Genomic DNA, 25,402 nt, shown 5'->3' with positions numbered 1-25,402 from the left:
GAGGTGAAGAAGCAAGAGGGTTAGAAGAAGTTAGAGGAAGAGGACAAGGAGGAGCAAGAAGAGGACGAGGAGGGGAAAGAGGAAGGGTAAGAAGAGTAAGAAACAGAATAACTGATGACATCAGAGCTACAATAGTGGACCATGCCATCAACCATGGGATGACCCTGAGGGAAGCTGGCCAACGGGTTCAGCCTAAACTGAGCCGCTACACTGTGGCAAGCATCATTAGGACATTTCAAAATGAGAATCGGTAAGTACTTTGTAGCACTGCCATACTCTAATGAGAAACACAACAGTACCATACATGCAAAAATACTGAAATTGTTACTTTACAGAATTGCTAGACGTCCAGATGTTGGGGGCAGAGGCAGAATGTTCACTCCAGAGCAAGAGACCCATATAGTGAACATGGTGATTGCCAATAATGCAATAAGACTGTGCGAAATACAGCAGCGCATAAATGATAATGACACCATCTTTCAAAATATACACAGTGCAAGCATTTCTGCACTAAGTCGTGTACTTGCGCGCCACAGAATAAGAATGAAGCAAATTTACAGAGTTCCTTTCGAGAGAAACACAGAACGTGTAAAGCAACTGCAATATGACTATGTGCAGGTAAGCTACTGTCATTGGTTCTGAATTTGGAAGTGCATACTGTAGTGCTGTGCATGGGCCTGATGTGTTGCATTTGTTTTGTCTTGTCCAGAGAGTGATGGAACTAGAAGCAGATGCAACGGGACATGAGCTACTTTTTGTAGATGAGGCCGGTTTTAACCTCAGTAAAACCAGGAGACGTGGCAGGAACATTATTGGACACCGTGCCATCATCAATGTCCCAGGACAACGTGGTGGTAACATAACCATGTGTGCAGCTATAAGCCAAAATGGTGTTGTTCACCATCATGCAACCATAGGCCCATACAACACTGCACACATTATTGCATTCCTGGACACCTTGCATGACATGCTCACTGTTCAGAGACCAGAGCAGACCCGATATGTCATCATATGGGACAATGTTAGTTTCCATAGGGCTGCTTTGGTCCGCAACTGGTTTACAGACCACCCATCCTTCATGGCACTCAACCTCCCTCCATACTCTCCATTCTTAAATCTCATCGAGGAGTTCTTCTCTGCCTGGCGCTGGAAAGTGTACGACCGTCATTCTCATCAACAGGTAGCCCTTTTACAGGCAATGGAGGAGGCATGTGGAGATATTGACCAGGCATCATGTCAGGCCTGGATACGGCATTCAAGGAGATATTTTCCCCGGTGCCTTGGACTGGAGGATATCGCATGCGATGTGGACGAAATTTTGTGGCCGGACCCAGAAAGACGACATGATGTAGGCTGATTGTCTTTTTTTTCCCTTTTTTTTGTGAAATTCCTAATTTGTTTTCTGACTTTGTCTTGGTTTTGATGAGTGTGAATAGACACCAATACTTGAAGTTTGGATCCTTGTATGTTTACATGACACTATGACAAAAGTGTGACCTCAAATTGACATCTGTACACAGAGAAAGCAAAAGCCAGATGTGTTTTGTATTCATACCATCAGTGTGCAGTTGGCGCATTGTGTGCTTAGTAGATGATGGCTTGTTTGTACTGTTTGATACGAAAACACCATTTTTATGAAGGTGTGAAGAGTTAATCTAGCTGTGTTCGCTTTTGCAAGAGAACTACAATGTTTTGATAATTGGGTGACAGGTTTTCTTATTTGTGTGTAGAGTTTTGCAAAAATAGCCAATAGTTACAAAAAATGTGCTTAAGCAATCAGAAAAAACTGTAAAACACACATCTGGCTTTTGCTTTCTCTGTGCACAAGGTAGACTATGTCAGTTTGAGCTCATACTTTTGTCATAGATCCGTAAGCATAGAGGGATCCAAACTTCAAGTACTGGTGTTTATTTACACACATCAAAACGAACACAAGTGTTTATTTCCAAGTATAGGATTATTTGCAATCGCCATATTGACTATATGGGTTTCTTGGTCTGCAGTGAAAATGCTTCCTCTGCCCCAGCATCTGGTCGTCTAGCAATTCTGTAAAGTAACAATTTCAGTATTTTTACATCTATGGTATTGTTGTGTTTCTCATTAGAATATGGCAGTGCTACAAATCTTAGTGCAAAGTGACTGTACTAACCGATTCTCATTTCAAAATGTCCTTATGATGCTTGCTACAGTGTAGCGCCTTGAGTTAGGCTGAACCCGTTGGCCAGCTTCCCTCAGGGTCATTCCACGGTTGATTACATGGTCCACTATTGTAGCTCTAATGTCATCAGCAATTCTATTTCTTACTCTTCTTACCCTTCCTCTCCCCCCTCCTTGTCCTCCTCTTGTTCCTCCTTGTCCTTGTCGTCCTCTTCATCCTACTTCAGGGGTGTCAAACTCAAATACACAGTGGGCCAAAGTTCAAAACTGGAACAAAGTCGCGGGCCAACGTTAATATTTATTGAAAAAAAATCTTCCTCCAGATATAAGAATGAATCTTTTCTTATGGACTCAAATAAGTTTTGCTGGAAAACTGAATATGGAACAAGCAAAGCTTAATACTAAACAATATATATATTAGCTGTATAATACCAGTAGGCCAGCTCTAATAGTAATTTGGTATGGCTTCGCGAGCCAAATGTAATTAGGCTGCGGGCCAAATTTGGCCCACGGGCCAGAGTTTGACACCTATGTCCTACTTCTTCACCTCCACGTCCTCTTGCTCGGCCTCCTCTACTTCTCACTCTTCCTGCTCCCTCAATTGTACTCCACACACAGAGCTTACCTGTATTATAGTGCTTAGGCTGATTGCAAAGTGAACTAATTATCTAAAAAAGTTTTCACATGTGACAGTGTGCCAGACAGTTGGCAAAATAGTGTAAATAATAGCCATAAATGTGTATAATTTTGCTAGGAGTGCGTTGATCATTTGGAAATTGAGTGTAAAGCAGTGAGTTGTGTTTACAGTTCTGCAAAAAGAGTGTTGTGCAGTGGATTGTAGCTACAGGTTTGCAAAGTGTGTGTTACAAAATGGCAAACTGAGTGCAAAGCAGTGTTTGTGCTTTTAGTTTTGCAAGCTCAGTGAGTGGTTTTGCTATAAGTATTAATAGTTTTAGAAATTGTGCTATAAGAATCACAGTTAGGGTTTAAGCATTCAAAAAAAACTGTAAATACAAGCTTCTGAAAATATGTATGACTGTAACTCTAATAATAAAAAGCCAAAACAATCTTACTTTTAAATGTGGTATAATTACTTTGAAAACATATGTGCATAAACAATAGAATAGAGAAGCTGCTAATAGTCAAAATAGCTGAAACAACTTAATTTAAAATATATATTTTTGCATTTCTTTGTGTCTGACGGTGTTGACAAAAACCTTGCACTTCTCCAGCAAAAACATAAATTATTAAAAAATGTTACACCTGGGAGATTGTACCAAAACATGGTGAGACAGCCAAAACTTTGTGTAACAATTATATGTAAATATGTTTTTGAAAAATCAAAAAATATATTTTAGAAAGTTAAAACCTGTTTTGTCCCTAATCTCAGGAATCACTGAGAGGTGTGTGTGTGTATATTATATATACCCATATAAATACCCATATGAGGTCCTGTACTATGAGGGAAGCACAGCTAACAGTGACAACGCGACAACGAGCAGAGTGAGACTGAGGACTGTTATAGAAAATCTTAAATAAAACTGCAACTACCAGGTGAGTGTGTCTTTGAAGTGAGGTTTATTATAAAAAAAGGAAATAAGAAAAACACTGCAGCGGAGAAAGCGTTCAGGTCAAACACCAAGCAGTTTTCTGAGGAAGGACATCGCCCTGAACAATTTTATACCTTCCCAAACACTCTCAAACAAAGAACATTCCACAGCATATCCTATATCTCTATTCCTTCAGTCCAACTCATCCTTGGCCCCCTCCTACTCCAAGGAAAGTTATGACCACCCGTCACCTCCCTAAAAGCAGGATGCCTGTAGACCTTCAACTTTATAACAGGGCCCCTACCTAAATATTCACATCCCTCGATAAGCAGAAGGAGTCTCACTATCTATTTAATGTCTCCCATACAATGGTCTCACTGTGTGTGTAGAACATAAGGCCCCTCTGTAGTGAACATGCATATTAGTGATGGGTCGTTCGCGAACGAAATGGCTCTTAGAGCCAGTTCTTTGAAGTGAACGACGCGAGCCGGCTCCTTATTGGGAGCAGTGAGGGTTTTTTTTTTTTCTTTCTCTCACCCTCTCTCTCGCCCTTTTTTCCGCTAAACTCCGCATGCGCGGCCTGTACTTTGCGCTGGGCAGAGGGGGGAGGGGCGTTAGTTACACTCGCAGTAGCACAGGAACAGAGCCAGAGAGAATGAGAGCGAGGGACAACAACATCACATTAGAAAGGTATAGTAATCATCCGCTATTTTCAGTTGCAGATGATAAAGGATTCAGAAATCATGCAGGCCCATATGACAGAGAATGTGCATCTTCTTTTTGTTTTAATATTTTAATTTATATTTAATTGTGTTGTGGTTTGCAGTGTTTTGTGTTGTTTCACGTTAAATTTGTTTAAAAGGAAAAAGCTGAAAATTTAAATAGTTAAAAGTTTAAAATGTAAATAGTTGTTTTTTGTATTATATGATTTATTTATTACATTTTATGTGGAGTGAATAAATAAAGTATATTTATGGTGGACCTTAGAGACAAAGCACGTACAAACTCCAAAACGCGTAAAAACTCTAAAACACGTAAAAACTCAGAAGCACGTACAAATGACAACAGAAGTGCTCCAGGTTTCTAGGGCGCAGTGTTGAGCTTTTGTTACCTAGTGGCTACACAAGCCAGGAAGTATCAACAACCGGATTTGGTGTGTGGTAGTAACAGGTAAATGAACTTTTTTTTTTTAATTATTAGAATAAATATGAGTGCTTGTCTATAAATACACAAACAATACACACATGTTTTCAATTGTGTAATTTAAGTGATCTGGGTAGCTCTGTTTTGGAAGTTCAGTAAACGCTAGAAATGTGTTTTGGAGTTTGTACGTGCTTTTTGGAGTTTGTATGTGCTTTAGAGTTTGTACGTGCTTTGTCTCTAGGGGCCATATATAAACATATATAAATAAAACCACTTATTTTACATTAGTAATTCCTCTTCTGCATAATTTTATATTATTGTTAATGATTAAATAATTAAAGCAACAAAACAACCTGAAGAGCCGGTTCGGAGCCGAAAGAGCCGGCTCTTTTTAGTGAGCCGAGCCGAAAGAGCCGGATCTCTAAAAAGAGCCGGAAATCCCATCACTAATGCATACAACTAAGTGAGAAAGTGAAATTACTATAACTAATGTGATATGATTAAATATGTGATCAATACATCATGAAAAAATAAATCTGCTAGTACAGGACTTAAATACACACACAGGATAACGAGACAATGGAAAACAGGTGAGAACACAGGAGGACCAATTTAAAGATAACGAGACCAGGGAAACAAAACCGAACCCAATGCACTTTAGACAAGGACTACCAAAATAAAACAGGAAACAGAACACAGAGACAGAGAGTGAGGGACAGCGGGAGAGCGAGGGAGACATGATGGGCTGGGGAGAACACAGACGAGACCAAGACAACCAGGACACAAGGGAACAGACTATATCCCCTTTTCCATTAGTACCTACTCGGTGTCAAATCGATCCAACACTCAACTCCGATCGACTGGTTTTCCATTAAAATATAGTACTACCTAACTTGCGTGGTTGTCGTCATAGCAACTCGTCCGAGTGTCCAGCAACATAATTAATAGGTGACACGAATGCTATAAAAGAAAGTTGGACGTTGAGGCAAGAATATACCTACTGCTTGGTCTGGGGCTTTTTGTCACACTTGGGGATCACTGCGTTGTTTTTGTAGCTATTTCCCTCGCTGCCCAGTTTAAAAAATGGTGGTTTTAATTTTTGTGAATGACACGCTCTCTTGACTCATCGAGTGACGCTACTGACCAGCCAATTGGTAGCATGCAGCCTGACGATGTCACCTTTTAGTACCTCCTTGGATTGCTTGGAACCCCGGGCGAGCAGGTACTAAAAAAGTATTTGGTACCAGGTGCTGAGACCTAATTGAAAACCCTGAAAACCGTGGTGAACCGTGCCGAGTCAATCTGAGTAGGTAGTAACGGAAAAGGGGCTTAAATTAACAAGTAGCTAAGAACTAGAAATACAAATGATTAAACTGGGAAGCACAAGAAAACTAAACAATACCAAATACAGACTAAGAAAGGAAGATCACCATAATAATAACCAGGGCCTAAAAGTCCAAAAACACTGGGTCAAAGACCCAGGACCATAACAAGGTGAGTAATTTTGTATATTTGCCATCACAATTGTGGGCTTTTGAAAGCAGATGTGGTGAGGGAAGTCTGGATCTGACTCCGCTGCATCAAGAAAAAACATTTTGTCATTGGCTAATCACTACAAGGTCAGGACTCGAGTTCTGGCTCTGCCATATCTTTATGGACCTTGTTTTGTGCACTGGTATGCAGTCTCATGGTGGAAAAGGAAGGGGCCATCCCCAAACTATTCCCACAAAGTGTAGAACATGAAATTGGCACATTGCAATCAGACAAGAACTGTTTTCTTGGCAACCACCTAACCCTGAGAAACATGATACATCACTCCAGAAAACATCTCTCTCCAGTGACAGTGTGCTGTACACTACTTTGCACTGGCAATGTAAGGCTTGATTGCAGCTGCTTGGCAATGGAAGCCCATTCCATGAAACTCTCTATGCTTTGTTCTTAAGCTAATCAGAAGGCTACATGAAGTTTGGAGGTCTGCAGTGATTGACTCGGCATAAAGTTGGTGACCTCTACCCACTACGCACCTCAGCATCCACTGATTTTATGTAGCCTACAGTTTGTGGCCAAGCTGCTATCATTCCCAAGCACTGTCACTTTGTCACAATACCAACAACAGTTGACAGTGGAATATTTAGTGAGAAAATTTCATGACTGGACGATACTGGAACTCACTGAGCTCCTGAGAACAACATATCCTTTCACAAATGAGTGTCATTTCTTTTCCTACACAGTCTCACCCTGTGAAGAATTTAAATCATTTTATATTTCTGCCTTCAGTTTAATGATGAGACAGAATCTTTTGCCTTTTCTACAAAAAAAATAAAGTGTAAAAAAGCTCTTTTGTAAATGAAAAGTTAAAACCTTTAAAGAAAGCTGCATGTGAATTATCTGGAAAGAAAAAAGTGTGAAACGTTCTTCCCTGAAGTACTCACCTTATCTTATTATGTTTTGGCAGCTCAATATGTAATTTTATTTAGAAGCAATAAGTTGTTATGGTATATTCCTCTGACCCATGTGAAAAAGAATAATTCTGCTAGTTAATCACTGAGGTCTACCCTGAAGCCCACAGCAGGGCCACTAATGGCCAGAGAGGAAGCTCTGATCTGAATCTCCCCACTCTGTCTTTCTTTATCTTCTCCAAGAAAGCTGCCTCCATATCACACCCACATTTTTTTATTTCGTTTTCTCCGGCCGTCTTTTCATTCCCCCTCACGTATCATCTTTTACAGAAACCTCCACGGCTACATCGTCTGCTTTTTCTCCCAGAGTCGTCATTCATCATCCTCCTCCTGTTTCCTCAAGCTGAGTTTTAAACTTATCCACCAGCCGAGCCGATGCTGAGCAGCTCGTTTCTCAGCTGGAGTGATAACTATCTTTTGCATGCCAGGTGCGGGCAGACCTGAAAGCTCTGTCTGGGTCCAATGGAGCATCATTGATTGGAAAGTTTTCTTGATTAATTGTCGTAGAGCTGTAACCAAAGGAGCGCTGAGGTTGCTGCCGTGAAAGTTGTGTCCACATTCTCTCACGCAAACACGCACACACCTGCAGAATGCTCTGTCCAGGATGCTAAGCTCCACGGCAACAAATTGTTATGTAGGATTTGGATTCAGTCGAGCTTACACAACTGCAGAGCTGGCTTAGACTACAATACTCTGGTCCGTGTGATTTGCTTTGGTTTGCCATATCGGCAGGCTGACGATATGGCTCTCATTTTTATGAAACTGTGACAGGTTTGGGCTAGCCTCTTCTATAATTGACGAATGTGCTTATATACAGTAGTAGATCACGGTTGTACTACACAGCATTCCCATTTCGAATTGGTTCAAGTAAGAATAAAAGTATGAAAGAAAAAAAACAGTACTTGAATAGAAAATAAAATTTTAATCAATGGTATAATTGCACAAACGGCATACCAAGCAAACAAAACAGGCCATAATTCTGAACCTAGGATAAGTGATGCTCCAGCACAACACAGGTATACCCATACCTTCACTCAGTGTCAATTATTTATGGTTTCACTTCCCCGGACATGGACTTTAGTGAATATTTCATGCAAGTTATTTGTCCCTTGTAATAGCTTTGACTTAAGCCTCACTCTTGCAACCTCTAAGGAGGGCCCTTGCCAGTTGGACAGCTACCCTCGTCCATCCCAAAGTGTGAAACTCTGGGCCACAGAAGGCATCTGAGGTCTAATTCCATTTGCAGTGGCTGGAATGCACAGCACAGCACTGTTAATGCAAAGCAAGCCATTGAGACCACTGTGGAATAGTTCAGGGTGGTGACTTCCCTAAAGGTCCCACATCGGTGGTGTGTTTGGTTGTGTGACTGGTATTTTAACATGTTAATTCTGAATTAGATTAATGTGTTAAGCATCAGAGTCACACAGTACATCTGTGTCCTCAGAGATAAAACAGGTGTTCTTTTTCTTTTCATTGGTTGAAAATGGCCCTGAGAGGTCCAATTAAATTAAAGGTGACCGTAAAAATAGAAAAATGCTGCAAAAACACACACACACACACACACACACACAAAAAAAACACAGCAGAAGGTGAATAAAACAACACAAATGTTTGTCCTTACTAACGTAATAATTAGTTCTGTATGCATACAGATATGAGCTCTGGGTGGGGGGGTGAGAAGAGGTATGACCATGAACTGTGGAAACTTTAAGACTCTATTTATAAAAGGAGTACTGTGTGTGTGTGTTATGCTGTGTTATTGTAACTGTCTTTCAGAGCAGCTAAACTCAGCAGGCTTCCTGCTAGCCCTTTACAGCTGTTTGCTTCTCTACTGCTCACTACACTCACTTATATTGCTTTGTGATACAGCCAAATTCACAAGAGAGACGTTTATTTGTCTTTTTTGTTGTCGGACAACAGAATAACCTTAAAATAATAATTTTAATGCAGCTCATAAACTACATTTAAAAATGTTAACACTGCTAACTCTAACTAGCTCTCCACTCCATTAGCTCTCCACTGCTAAAATCCATATTTTTGTAACTGCTCACTCTCTCATTATTTTCCCCTTCGCTTACTGGTTATGATTAGGGCACTAAAAACTATTTGGCTATAATTCAGGAAAGAATGTGTTTTTGATCACAAAAGTAAGCCTGCACACTGACAAATGGGAGTGACAGCGTTGTCTCACTACAGCTGTTATTTGATGCTGGGGTACATTGTGAATAAGTGGGACAAACCATCATTTGACACCAGAGAAATTACAAAAGTATTTCTGAACCCCATTTTTGGAATTACTGTGCTGTTGAGATTGTGCATATTGCAAATTGCATATTGGATACCAATCTTGAACCTCTGGTCCAAGTTTTGCACCGCAACCACATCCCCCAGGTTACCAGTGAACCACTTGGAGGTTATGGAAGTTCAAGTTAGGCAACATTTCAGCCACATGTTTAATCTGCCTTTAAGAATCTTAAAGATGTTACCTTTAAAGTCGCACTTTTCATAAATACATTTTGCTATTTGTTTTAACATTTCCATTTTGGGTATGCTATATTAAGGAAAACTCTCTTACATGTACATGTGAACCTAACTCTGGCACATTAATTCTTTTGTTGTTAGCCTGCTGAGGTTAGCACGCAACTAGTTTTTGGTATTGTTTTACTTTAGTTCTTACTACACACCAGTATATCAGAATCAATAAAATAAAATAGCTTACATAATTTAATCTAAAAATTCAGAATGAAAGAAGAGAATGCAAAGAAGTCCAACTATATATATATGCTCACTGCCCATTTTGTTAGGCATAGTTTGCTAGTACTGTGTTGGACCACCTTTTGCCTTCAGAACTGTAATTCATTGTAGCATATATTCAATAAGGTGCTGAAAATATTCTTTAGAAGTTATGGGCAGTTGTTGCATAGTTGCAGCAGATTTGTCAGCTGCACAGCTGCGGTGCAAGTTTCCTGTTCCATCACATCCCAAAGATGCTCATTTGGATTGGGATCTGGTGACATGACATACTCTGGTGAGTATTGTGAAGTCATTGTTTTGCCATCAGTAAATATGGACATCGTTGTTATAAATAAAAGGATAGACATGGTGAGCTGAGATACTCAGGTAGCCTGTAATGACGTTTAGTTGGCCAAGAAAATAGCTCCCACACCATTAAACCACTACCATCAGTGTGAACCACTGATACAAGGCAGGATGGATCCATGCTTTTATATTGTTTCTGCCAGTTACTGTTACTGTTGCTTTTCTACCAGCTCGAAGCAGTCTAGTCATTCTGCTGTGACCTCTGATATCAACAAGGCATTTTTGCTCAGGGAACAATTTTTCTCTCTGGATATTTTTCAGACAAACAACCATGCCATGTACAAAGTCACTTAAGTTACCTTTCTTCCTCAGTCTGATCCTCGGTTTGGACGTCAGCAGGTCATCCAGACCATGTCTACATGCTTAAAGGAAAAGAGTTTCTGCCATGTGATAATCTCATTACATATTTGTATTAATGAGCAGTTCAACAGGTGTAACTAACAAACAGGCTACACCATCTCCATTATGGTTGTTTTTACTTCTTTGAAGTTTCCTCCACCAAAAATGCATAAAACAACTGAGACTCAAGTCGAATGGTTCCAGATTGGTTTCTTCCTTTCTTTTCTATGTTTTTGCAACACTTTGTCATTTGTCACCACTGTCAGAGATCGCTGGATAGAGCACAAATAAACGTTAACAAGTGCAAGCAACAAGAGTATCTTGAAATTAAATGTATGCGTTGAACATTTCCCACAGAGCTGATCCCGTGGTTGTCAGACACAGCTGTAGCCAAAATTAAAAGGTTTATATACTACTGCTGGTTTCTGTTCATTTCACTACAGTGTGAAACTGAAGGCGAATACAGCAGTCCCTTGAGGTATTTAATAGATTTTAGGCAATCCATCAAAGTCAGAAACAAAAATAGGAAAAATCAGAACAGATAGGAAGAAAGCTTTGGTTTAATAAAAGTGGGGAAAAAGAAGATACAACTATACTGAATCAAGCATAGGACACTCATTGAAATACACAGAAATGCAAGTTTTCAAGTATATGTGAAACTTTTTTTGTTAAATTTCATAAAAATGTTATTACAACTTACCTGAAAAACCATTGATGGATGTGTTTATCGAGACGTTGGGCATCTACAAGACTGCAACAGTCAACAGCAATCTTGCCTCTGACATATACCCTTGATGCAATAATAATTAAAAAAGACTTAAATGAACACTGAAACGTAATAAAACTTAAATAACACCAAATGTTTCTCACAATAAAAACTAAACTGAAACAAGAAAACCTACTCTGGGAAGTAAAAAACTAAAAATACAAACCATTTAGAAGATATAAAACTTTAAAAACTCTGAGTATTTGTTGTTTTAGGCAGTGACCCTCAATGTGGACACAAGCTCAGTTAAGAGTGAAGCATAGTGCAACATTAGACTGTAGCTAAGCTAAAAAACTGCAAATACTGCAAATTTAAGTATAGTCCACTGTAGAAGGGTGACATGGTATGTTTTTGTTTTAGGGTTGAATTTGTATTGTTAGACTATGTGATGGGGTTTTTCAGGGATTCATTTAAAAACAGAGACACGGGGGGATGTTGGCATTTAATGTCTTTAATCCAAACATCAAAAGTTAAGGAAATTATATTTTGTTTGTTTTCAGCTGGTGGAAAAAGTAGCAAAGAAAAAAGTGAAGTACTTTTTCTTCTTATTAGGCGGACAGCCTGCAGCCCAACTTCAACGTTGCCCACCGCATGTCCTTTTAACAAGATCAGAGGTACAAACACACCGAGGTCTGCTAGCACAGCGGTCCCCAACCTTTTTTGCGCCAAGGACCGGTTTATGCCCGACAATATTTTCACGGAGCGGCCTTTAAGGTGTCGCGGATAAATACAACAAAATAAAACTAGTACCAGTACCAAAAAAGAAGATTTATTCATAACACACGTGAAAAGACCCAGGAAAACTGAGTTAACGATAAAAACAATAACAAAATAACACTGAAAACCGATAAAAACCCTGAAAACCATACATTTCACACCTGAGTCTCAACTATCGTGGACCGGTACCAAATGACTCACGGACCGGTACTGGTCCGAGGCCTGGGGGTTGGGGACCGCTGTGCTAGCAGACAGCCATGTCACTCAGAGTGTGCACAGACAGAGGGGTGTTGTGAAAGACCAAAGCAGCAAGTAAATCACACACACTCTCTCTCTCTCTCTCTCTCTCACACACACACACACACACACACACACACACACACAATCCAGCTGCTTATAAAAAAAAAACACACACACACAGAAACAGATAAACTTCCCTCACCTTTGCTAACCCTACCACGGTGTGAGTGTGTCATAATTTTGCCTTCAGAGGTGCATTCTGATGTTTGTCATTTTTAATATTCATTAACCTGAAAATGACTGCTTTTACTTTTCTCCTGACAAGATGCTTATATTTCCATGTGAACTAGAAGGCTAGACTTTTGGTAAAGACATTAGATTAGATTTTCAGTAAATAGTTATCTTACCTGTTGCTATTTTTACTGCATCTACTGTAAAGGCATTGCTTCTTTTGCAGTGCATGCATTCTTTATAGCAGTACTTTGTTGCAAGTATTTGGACGCACAAAAATTGGACAGGTTTTTGTTGTAAGACTTTGGAAACTGTCTCTGTGTGTGTATTAACTGTGTGGCTCTTTTAAAGAATTAATGGGCAGCTCTTGATTCCTGCTGTTCTGCAAGAAACCGCCAACTGCTGTATATGGACTGGAACAAATAAGTGTTCTTAATATTAATTTAGTCAGGTTGTTTATTAGGCTTATTTTGTCATGCTAGCAGCATCATTGGAAGCAATTTAACCTCTCGCTGTTTATTATTTCATGCAGCTCACCATCACACAGCATGCTAAAATTAGCCCTAATTTAGGCTTGAGGTAATGGAATTTTTTTAAAAAAGGAAGAAAAAAAGAGAAAAAAAACTGTAGCTACTGTTTATTTTGTTGAGTCATAGAAGTGAAAAACTTTGTTGCATGCACAATTTGTTTTAGGTTCACCTTTGTAAAGTGCTTTTCTTCTCGACTTGGGTAAAGAAGCATTACAAAGCATCACAACATGCCTCATCTATGCTTTTACATGGTTAAATCTGGCTTCTTCCAATTGCTCCAAATTTCAAAGGTCAAACACTTAATACCGTACAAAGATCTTGAAAAATTCACACATGCCTTTAGATTATTGTAACTCGCTCTGCTCTGGACTCCAACTTGCTCGCCTCCAACAATTACAGCTCGTTCGGAATGCTGCGGCTCGTCTCCTAACTGGAACTAGATAGTTTGCCTCTATTACTCCAGTGCTCTCCGATTAACATTGGCTGATATTAAATTTCATATTGATTTTAAAGTTCTGCTACTTACTTTCAAATGCCTAAACAACCTTGCCCCTGACTATCTCAACGACCTCCTCAGTCTCTATACTCCTAGCCGTTCTGTACGATCTTCTGGTCAGTTACTTCTGGCCCAAATTGTATTTTTCTACCTAGGCGCTTTCTGTCTAACATTCACACTTATTGGGGAAATCATTTGGGGTTCAGTATCTTCAGTGGGCTGGGAGTGAACTACCAACCTCCTGAACTACAGCAACCCCTGGAGTTAAAGGATTTACAGAATGTTAGGTACAGGTCCACAAGCATTTATGCATTGACACAGCTTTTATCTTGCCTTCAAATGTTTGTTAAAATGTCACTAATCGTATAATGTATTTTGTCTTTTAATAGTAGATTTATGTTTTTATCAGACAGAATACAGACATGGAGGCTAAAGGCATAATGAAAAAAGCAGTGATGAGGCTATATGTGACAGTCAAAATGTGCAGCCCAGTTAGATATAAGTGTCTTCATTCAAGATGTGGTGGTCTTCACTGGTCCGGCTAGCACTGCACAGGCATGCGTTCTTTTATTTAGACTTAAGCTATCCACCAAAGTTTAAATAGATGTTTGAAGATATTTTGCAATGTTAATGGGCACAAACTGTCAGCCAAGGTGCAAAATTTCTGGTGGCTCTCTACCTGTTACATGTATATACAACACTGGTTAATCCCTTGGACTGAAATTGAGTAAAAAAGTAGCCAATATATAAAAAAAAATAACAATAACTTTGAAATACCTTCAGAAAGCCTGGAAAACTCTTGCTTAAGATCCCTTTTAGTTATAACAATATTGTTGGAAAAAACTGTATAATTCTTTGGATGTGTATATAATGTAATATTTTCTAGTAAATCTTGTAATGTAAATAATTAAATCTCACAGAAACAACAAGATTAATATTAATAATATTTTGTATTAGTATTGTATTATTTGGTATAGTACACAACTATTATGTTCTTTTGTTACACAAAGTACATAGTAGTTGATATAAGTAAATTAACATACATTTTGTTGATTGAATGAAAAGTTAATAAATTAAAGCTACATAACTGGATGAAATTTAACTGACAAATGTATGCCATGTTTATAGAACTTAATCAAAATACGTCACGTTTTTAGATGATGATCAAATGAAGTTCATTCAACAGATTTCTTTTTCAGTGAATACATTCCTTTTTTTGTATTTATTCCTGCTGTCTTACTATTTTTATTTTATTCCTACAAAGTTTGTGTGGAGCACCCAGTTTTGTTGTAAATGTACAATGACAATAAAGTCCTATTGGATTCTATTTTATTCTGTTATATCTTAAATATTTATTTTTTCTAATTGTACTTTATAGCTATACATATTGTTAGTTAGTACATGTTCCTTTTTGTGTGCATTTATTTTTAATATTTATATAGAGATGTTTATATTATATATACTGTAAATATAGTATGCATTCTATTTCTTTACCACAGTTTTTTTTTGTTTGTTTTGTTTTGCATCAAGACACTACAACAAATTCGTCATTTGTGTATGAATGTGGCAATAAATGTGATTCGGATCTGTTACGTCATATTCTGAAACCCTTTGATTTTTTTCTCTTTGACTTACTTTGAATATCAATATCATGACATATATGTGTTTATGTATGTCATAAACTCAGCAATGAAACTGAACCAATGTCTGTGACATAAAGTAAATAAAGGAATTTGTCCAAAACACCAAAATTTTCAGGAGCGGGACCACACCTCATACACTCCCAAACTCATGGCCCACCCTCTCCTCTTTTTTCAGTTCTTTCATCTCTCATTATCACATGCCTAGCCCAGGAGCCTGCCTGTCCCCTTTTTCAATTGATGCCATCTACCATTATCTACTAGAAATGCTGTCAAATCGAAATGACGATATAGATCCCAGCTAGTGAATTAAGATGAATAAAAATAAAGAGTGATGTTTTCTGAACAAATTTTTACTTTAAAAGTGTTATTTCCCAGTGGTACTCCTAACATTTCTTCCATTAGAATGTCTAAAAGCAGCACAAAGATTTCTTTTTTTTTCTCCTTTTTTTTCTCTAGGAACTCCAGGTTTTTTGTGCAAAATGATTGACGTGGCCTTGGAGGAAATGAGGGGGTTTTGTGAACTGTGGAATGAAGCAAGTTTGAATGAATACTGTAGTGCACAACAGAGATGAAATGCTATAGTTAAGCTATGTAGGCTATTGTGGATTTGAGTTTCCAATGGCTTTTTAAATGCGCTAAATGGAAAAATGTTTTTTAACGAGAACCTCGTTAACCTGCTAATGTTTTTTTAAAGTTTGCTCACAATAGCAAAACCGTTTCACTCTTGAACACTGAACTTCAGCAGAAGAACATTTATCAGGTAATTTCACCATTTTTAACATTTGTATAATTTGTTTTTCTACAAACAGCACACAATGTTCTCCACTTGACTGTTCTTCACTTTCAGCCAAGTGAATCATCAGATGAGCTCTCCTTTTATTTTTCATTTATTTTCCAAACAACTCCCGTACATGTACATTTCCTCCCATTTATTTATTTTTTTTTACTTAATTTTTTCTTAATGGATATCTATGGAGATGGAGTGGAAGAGGTAATGGATGGGAAATCAACTGTGGATGAACTTTGTTTAATGCAAGAATGAAACGGCCATAAAATGTGACATTTTTGCCGAACACAAAACCAATTGCCCATCGTTCCTATTCACAATCTTCACTGAGAAGCAGATGAGTGGTGATTATAAAGTGGTTGAGAGTCAATTTAGCGAACTGACATTTTAAACTTAGCTGGGTAAAAAAACAAAACAGTCAAATTATGTTACAGACCACTCCCTGGCCAAAAACAGCCGCATTCGGCTTGTTTTGCTCAAACACTTCCCCAATTCATTCTTTGGATAATACCTGATAATGGGAGATTCAGCTGTAAACTCAGCAGTCCCTGCTATTATGCATTCAATATTCAGTTTCATGACTAAGAATAATGTTTGAACTTACATTGATTTTTGCCTTTGGGATGCTTAAATAGGCTGCTTTTAGAAGGATTTCTTTCTGCAAATGATTAACATGTAAATGTCCATTTCTCTTTTTCTTGTCTTCCAACAGCATGCTAATACATGAATATGTTTGAATTCAATATGCAATATATCTGTCTTTAATAATCATCTGCTGTGGTGGATTGGTCAGTTCATCTTAGACTTCTACGGGAAGCACAGACTAACAGAACTAACTACAAAAAAATACCTGCATCGAGAGTTTTACTCAGTTGTGTTTTCCTAAATTCATTTTCAAATGTATAAATAGTCTGATCCCAGAGTGTCTTTCTAGGCCATCCAAAGACAAGACAGTAATCACATTACATTGAGCAGGATAAACGTCTATAAACTATAAAATACCACATTGCTGATCAAAATTTGGACAATCAGCATTCATGTGGATATATATATGTTTATTTCTTAATGATTAATGTTAGACTGTATAGACTCTTGTGAGATAAGGTAATTAATGTCTCTTTATGTCATAACATCCTTTCTTGGCCAAGCAAGTTGGGTTGTAAATAAACTCAGCATGAGCGGCTGATGGATTTATTAGTTAGAATAACCCTACAATGCCTTTCTAATTTAGTTTTTTATATCACTTCCTCTCTATATAGATCTTTCTCTAATATTAAAATTGTCATGTGATAAAGTCAGATGAAATATTAGATGAAGCAACTACATAGGAGACATACGCTTTTATTTAATCATCCAACGTCACCTAAACAATGTAGAAATATATGAAATGTTAAATCAGAAATAGACAGCTTGGAAATCAATGGAAACACAAAAAAATCCCAACCAAAAAAACCATGAAGCAATAATTTTGGTTAAAGCATAATTTAAATATTGAAAATATTGAAAAAAACTTTTATGAATGTTTACCAGTCAAATACACATCATTTAACTAATCAAATTACTTAAAGTCTTAACTTTGGGCACATATTTATTATTGTTTTTCGTAAGATTCCATAAAAAATGTTTATATTGTAAATTACAGTCTCCATAACAGTCAGAATTGAGGAGGAAACATATAATGGTTAAAACTACACCTGCTAAGTAACTAGCAAGAGACTACTGTTTAGGCAAGTCCTGTTCATTGGTTTCTCATTCAGATACAACACGCCTGTTCTGTTTAACATAAGGATTATGAAGTCGTGCACTCTTTCACATACCAACGGCTAACATGCTCGCAACTCTAACGTTTATATAAGTCAGTGTTAAAGTGTTGATTCAATCATAATGTGGATGTATTCAGTCAGAGGTCTGCAATCTCAGACAGTTCTTAATTTTTAGCTGATATTTTTGGCTTCAGCAAACCAAGACTACATCATGATACTGCTGTCTTATTCATAATGATTCAGTTACATTCAGCATGAAAATCAATGGAACAGTCTTTTGTATAAATCTGGAACAAAAATACCAAGTTAGACTTAGCGTTGCTCATAAATCCAAATGCTACTTTTAAACACAGAGAACAGTGAGGCAGATCAGAGAGAAAGTAATCCCTGGTAACCTATTTGAAATCCAGGCCAAAACAACAGCCTTTTTATTTTGCAGATAAGAGTCTGTTTGATCTCCACACAAACATGACCCCAGCCTTGACTATCAGCGCTTCTTCTCCCAGCGATTGATAGATTCAGTTAAAACTGCTACATCATTTCACAGAGAAGAAACTGTTCATTCTCACCCTGGGATTGTGGTCCAATATTCTCCAGAGCTGAACCGACTGAGCCTATTATCAGCTCATGCTGGCTGAAGCGTGTGCATACATACGTGCACGCTTACCGCTGCTTTATCAGCCTAGCACCGGCCTAGCCCGCTTCGCTTTCATTAACATCCCTAATTAACTTTTCATGAAGTCCATTTCCTACTTGTTTAATTAACTGACCATCCCCTGTTGGCCAACTCAAGCTGGACCTGAGGGAAATGGAGGTAGAAGAGCCAGCCAAAACAAAAGTTCTGAGTTCATATATGAAGCCATACTAGAAGCGAGTAGAAGTCTCTGGTTCTGAAACTTCACTTTACTGTATTGTGTAATGAATTGTGCTCTGTGTGATGTTTAAAATTTCACCCCTGAAACTGGGCTCCTGGATGAAGGAATTAAGTTTTAACAGCACATCTGGTGAAAGGTTTGTAGTGAAAATATAATTTCTTCCTTTCCCTTCTAAAATGGAATGTGTGTGTGTGTGTGTTTCCACACACTTCCTATCTCCTTTCCTCATTCAATCATACAGACAATTTCTGTCCTATACACTAACGTAATGGACTTAAATCATACAAGTGGAGACTTATTAGATTAACCCACATGATCTATCATCACCCTGCTCTGCCTTATCAAGAATGCAAGTACAATTTACCCCCTCGGTAGCCATTAGAGCCTCGAGCAGCGACCCTGTATCTTTCTCCAGGATGAAAGAGACCTTCAGGAGCCAGCAGCGTGTGGAAATTAAAAAGCACCCCCCCCCCCCCCCACACACACACACACACACACACACACACATACACTTCTTTCTCCTTTCTTTGTTATCTATGCTGGAGTTTTTAATCAGATATGGCCGATGGGAAATACAGATCCCCTTCACGGCAATTCTCCCGCCTCATTCTGATGGCAGCCATTTCCATGGTAACGCAGGCAGGGACGTCAGTAAGCGGCAGGAGTCGCTGTAATTATGACTGATCTCGGGGAGATCTACGAGGGAGGGTGGAGGGGCGCTGCACAAACCTCTGGCTGCAATGTGGCTAACCTTCCCTGAAGAGAGCGGCACAGACGGCGTGAGGAAGGACAGTTACAGCTTTCGAGTGACATTAATGACAGCATTGTGACTCTATTAACAGCTCTCTTTGCGCCTGTACACTTTGTGGTTATATAATCAGCTTTGTGGTTTTGTGTGTTGTCTGTACACATTTTGTTATCTCGGGCTCAGTTTGAATAAGGTTGTTTGGAGGTGTAAATGAGTGTTACAAGTGCACAGACTGCCATTCTGGGACTCGAATCAGTAATTTATTTGAAATAGATATTTGACACATAAAGTTAACTGGTGAAACCAAATTAGAAAATAAAGAGAAAAGCAAACTGCTGGGGTCTCATTTACGAGACGAAATAAAAGCTCCTTCTCAGCCAAAATGCCATATAGTTGCTGTGCTAATCATCAATTACAGCTGTTTAAAGGCAAGGAAAGGCATCCTTTTTCAAATTAAACACTAAGACATTTAAAGGATGGGTAGAGGGGAAATGACCACAGAACTGTTTTGTCCTCCAGGTCATCATGTCCCAGTAGCTCTGACTTCACATAAAAACTGTAGATACCTGATAGCATGCGGTGCCTTGATGTCTTTTTTTTTTTGCATTTTCGTCTCACCGACATGTTTCAGATAATTGAAAAACTTTAATATTAATGAGATAACCCAAGCAAATGCAAACTGCAGTTTTTAAATGATGACGTCTTTTATTAAGGGGAAAAAAAACTATCCAGACCTACCCGGCCCTGTACTTTAGGCTTGTGATTTGTCCAACAACAACAGATAGCTTTTTGGGCACAAAATATTAGCTTCTAGCAACTAATGACTTCATGTATTACCAGACTGCCAGTACCATGTGTTCAACCAGAATAGAGTATTGAATTTAATTAAGTAACTGTCTGATCAAAGACTCATCCATTTCTCATGCCGTTTTAAGAGATACGTTCAACTTAAATTTTACATGGACTGAGACTAATGCAGTCATGGCCCAGCTATTAGTTGGACCCCCCACCGACAGACATTACAGTGAAACATAGACCTCATTACCTTCAAAATCAGGATGGATTAGAGCCAAGTCTCACCTCAACTCCGTGTGAGAGAGAAAGTGCATTCTGCATGAAAACAAGTTATCAGCGCCCCCCGCGCCGCTAAACAAATGCTTAAGTGTTTCTAGTGAAGTAGATAGCCATGAACAAAACAAAGGAATTGATTTTAAAAAGGATATCATCAAAACTGACGCAATAGAAAGTGAATCTTTAATCCCTTGAGCCTCAGTTGTTACAAACTTAATGTAGGAGAGCAGACGGTTAAAGAGACTCAGAAATGGGATTGCAACTTTTAAAAAATACATTTTGTTATTTCTGTTTCCCTTTGTAATATTTGTCCTGTCTACTTCAGATCTTTGCAATATTAAGTAATATACATTTCATATTTAGACTTAAATCCATGGGAACACAAGGTCTTCAGATACATAATAAAGAATATTTTTGTAATTTCTGTGAGAGTGAGACTTTTCTATGTGGATATCACGTGTACCAATTAGGAAACTGAACAATACATTTACTAATAAAATAACAATACTTATAATAATTACTAATAAAGTAACTTTGTGTATGGCTTTAACCACTTTGACACCTCCAATAAGAACTTTTACTGGACATTGCGCTTTTACACAGCTTCTCAAAATTGTACAATAAATCACTATTGCTCGCTGTTGACTGAATCGATGCTGGAACCCAACTTTACTGTTTTGCTTTAGTCTCAGTCCTCTCAGGATTCACTGAACATCTCAGATTTGTCATAGGTTAAAGAACCTAGAGGTTTTTAAACATTGGTACAGATCCAGAAATGGAGCTGAAATTAAGAAACTATGAGTAAAACTATGATTTTACTGTAAATTCATGAAATGTTGAAAGATTATTTACTTGAATTAATGAAAGACTGAATGAATAATCAACAAATTTTAAAAAATCATCTAAGCAATCGGCAACTCCCTGGCAGGTTGCTAGAAAAAAAAGTATGTATTCCTTTTGGTGCTTCACCTTGTTGGCTGTCGTGAAGAAGTTTACAAAAGCGGTGCATCTAAAAAAAGGTCTTGTCATTGCTTGGAAGGTAGGAGCATATCTCCAAACAATCGCTATTTGCTGCCTGAGCTTTAGTAAAACTGCACAGTAGTGTAGTGTAGTAAAAATCTACACAAACCAGAATAACCAAAAACTTTTATTTTGAAGGCAAACAGCACAGTTTCTAGTTTGTGTCACTTGAAGCAGCTGCACTATTGCTTGGCATGAACTGTAGTTGGTTAGCGTTTGCAGACAAGTTGCCGTCTTCCATGCAAACTACTGGGGACTGCAGCAACAAACTGATGGCTGAGCAGCACCATATACCTCTTTACAACCAGTTTTGTGCTTTTCAAGCAACAAATTGCCAACCATTCAGAGAATACAACTTTTCCTGTAGCTCTTAGGGGTTACCAGGACTGGCAACCTTCAGCAATCACAAAGAGTTGGAGAACATTTTTTTTTTTATCATTGCCAGATGGTTGCCAGCCTGTGTCTAGGCCTGCGTGACTGGGGCCTAACCTAGAAAATCATACAGAAATACTCTTTCAATAGCAATGGCCCCACATAAAACAATGGCTATTCACGCATTGCAGTGCTGTTAGCAATGTTAGCACCAGCTAGTAATCATGAGAAAGACCTTGGCCCGGGAAAACGTTATTCTGGCATGTAAACACCTCATGTAAGCTGGATTCATTGAGTCTTCTGCCACCAAGTTATTTATTTCCAATTATTTCTTTCTAACTGAGATCCATGCCTTCAAATTATCTGTTGATCAGTTTTTCTATTGGTGCTGCCGGTGTTCCGGTTATGTTGCAAGTTGCAACGTAGATTTCCCGCTAAAGCATAACTTGCTAATATATGCAGTCTAACTTTGAATAGCATAGCGTCACTGAAACAATTAAGCAGCCAACATGTAAATGTGTGTGTCTCTGCGAGTTTGTGTGCAGGTTATTGATATCATGCTTTGAATGTCAGGCCAAAGAAGCAGGTCTGACAAGTGATGAATTATTAGCATCTCCACTCAATCTAATTCTGCCAATGGGCATCGTTTTCAGTCAATATTAGCTTGTAGTGTGTGTGTGGGCACGTCTGAAGACTTTATTTAACTTGAGGGACCAATTCCCTGCTCTCTAGCCTCATCACTGACCCGTTTGATAAGTAAAGAAGCATGCTTTTGCCTAGCTGATGTACACATGAATTATGTAAACTGTATCTGTAAATCTACAAAGAATTTACCCTCTGCAATTTTCCAAAGTGTATGTATTTGCTCCATAGCATGTGGTTTAAAAAAAAATCCCATAATGCAGTGTAATTTATGTAAGTAGACCCATCATTTCTGTGTCTCTCAGTTTCTATTTAACCACTCAGCTCATTAGGTATAATAGAATTTGTTTTGGCTCAGTAAAAAGTGGCTAAATCGTAATTAGAGGGATTAAGTATTTTCCAACAGCACATGCCAAATGCAAGCTTCAAATTTAAAGGCAAAAAAAAAAAAGTTGATACAGTAATCTGCAGTCTCTCTTCTGACCTGTAAAAGTGTAAAATGGATTTCACTTCTAAAGATTCCCATGAGGGGCCGGGACGTACTTTCGGCTCTGACTGCGGGTCTTTCCGGGGCACATGCCAATGCTTTTGGGGTGCATATTGCTGTGATAACATTTCCTACAGAGGAGGATAATTTTTTATCCGAGGTATAATTTTGCTCCGGTTAACATACTCAGCTGACGAGAACCGTAAAGGAGAGGTGCCCTTGGTCTGTCTCCAGCATTATCAGACTGCTGAGCCAAGCGGAGCCAAGGGGGTAATTGTGCACACACACACACACACACACGCACACCTGGGTTTCATGGCAAACTGTGCACTCACAAGTTTAGCCTCAGACTTCAATGCACTGTGTTTGTATCTGTCTTTGGTAGCAGCCTTTGCTCTGCCTGTCTGTATCTGAGCGTTGATGCAGCAGGACGGAAGCTCCAAACTAGGCTAAAATGATCAAACACAAGCCAGGGATGTGGAGTGTGGATGAAGAGCATGCATGCATAATGACTGACTTGGGTGTGAAGCAAGGCTTGCTGCCTCGCTGCACTTGAAGCATGTGGTCTGATATCAGAAAGACTAGTATACATGTGTTATAAGCAAGGAGAAGTGGATGTTTACATCCTGGTAATTAAAAAAAGGGGGCTTAAGGGTCTCCTTTGTTGTCCCTAGTACTTTAGGAGAAAATAAATGGTCATCCCAAATCTCCCCACAATTTCAAGTCGGAATAAAGTACAGCACAGGTCTTTTTTTCTTTTTTCTGTACCATACATGCACAATTCCAGTTTGGAGCTCAGTTTCTAACAGTCTGCTTCAGTGTCTGTAGCTTTGAATCAGACTAATGACTCCTGCACAAACCCCTTTTTGCGAAGAGGTCTGTGAGTGACAAGAGAAAGCAGAAGCAGCGGATAGGAGTGTGCAACACATTTAGTTGACCATTAGGCTGCTGAAACAGACCTGATTGAGACCATACTGTTGGTGGCTTCTAATTTCCTGAGCAATGGTTTTATTTGCAGATAAAGACAACTTTGTACCAAAGTTACTATTTTCAGCATTTATTAATGCATTACTATCTTGGTATTTTTGGTTATCTCTGTTCTATATTCTGCACTGTTGGAATCTAGTTTTATGTTATTTTGCAGGGTGTTTTCCCACAACTCTGGTTCATTTTCCCTCTTGGTGCAGTTTGTTTGTGTAGATGTGAACAAAGTAATTGCACTCAGGTATGGATCAAACAACCGCACTGAGACTCTTTGGAGGAGGTTGTCTGTTCCAGATGAACTCCAGAGCAGCTGTTTTAAATCGGGTTTGGATAATGATCACACCATATTCTAACTACCAGGTGTATGTTACAAGTTTGAGCTAAAAAACATCCTGTAGCCATATGTGCTTTGTATTTTTTAGGTTATATAGATGTGCAAAGGTCTGTAAGGCCTAGCAATTAGCTATGAAACGAATGTTTTTTCTCCGTCTCCTTCAATAGTCTAGAACACAGCATGTTCTTCCTTTGCTTTTACCTTTACTTTTGTTGGTCCCGCCCCAGACGCATCTAGCTAATGAGCGGGCTGAACATCCCAAAGCCATGTGGTTTGTAGTGGTGCATTTTGGTTCATTTTGAGTTCACTTGGATTTGTCTCTGTGTGAAAACAAACCGAATCACAGGATAAAGCTCCAAGTTTGCCAACTCATCAACTGATTCAGACGACAGTAAACGAATGATAGGTACTAAAATGTCCTTTTCTTATTACATGTCTAGTTCTGAGCTTTCAGTTCCACAGATTCTTTTGTTAGTTCAGTCTCATCTCTGTCTTTGTCCTTTTGTCTTTCTGTGTCTAGTTTGTATCGCTGTATCTCCATCTGTGATGTTCCCCTGTTTAGTTATTTCCTGTTTCATTTGGTAAGCTTCACCTAATTTGTATGGGATTTTGTTTTACCTGGCGTGTTTAGTTTCCCTGATTAGTTGCAGCTGTGTTTCCTTGGTGTTTCTCATCATCTCATCTTGTGTGTGCGGTCTTCCTGCAAGGCTGTCTGCTCCTTTTCTTCTGTATTTCACCAGCCCTGCCTTGTTTTTGTATATTTCAGCATTAAAGCCGCTTCTGAGTCTGCCTCCCAAAATGTCTACTCAAAATGAAATATTCTATATTTTATTGTCTGAGTGACGACACCTATTGTTCAGGAGAATACTGCAACAGCTGCATGTAACATTTAATGCAGCTAAAGCTGTAATGGTAAGTATAAATGGATTTGACTCTGATTCACACCCCA

General features: G+C 38.6%; 1 protein-coding gene across 1 annotated transcript; it reads left to right on the top strand.

The window, feature by feature from the left end:
- Nucleotides 1-240: 240 nt before the first annotated feature.
- Nucleotides 241-1,357, top strand: LOC148096280 (uncharacterized). Its single transcript, XM_087836387.1, has 3 exons — nt 241-618; nt 710-1,081; nt 1,181-1,357. Exons 1-3 carry the CDS (start codon nt 241-243, stop codon nt 1,355-1,357), a joined length of 927 nt encoding a protein of 308 aa, XP_087692513.1.
- The last annotated feature ends 24,045 nt before the right edge of the window (nt 1,358-25,402 follow it).

Source organism: Neolamprologus brichardi, chromosome 23 (genome assembly GCF_056152115.1).
Source record: "Neolamprologus brichardi isolate AB-2024 chromosome 23, ASM5615211v1, whole genome shotgun sequence".
NCBI classification, from domain to species: domain Eukaryota; kingdom Metazoa; phylum Chordata; class Actinopteri; order Cichliformes; family Cichlidae; genus Neolamprologus; species Neolamprologus brichardi.
This window is presented reverse-complemented; position numbering and strand designations above follow the sequence as displayed.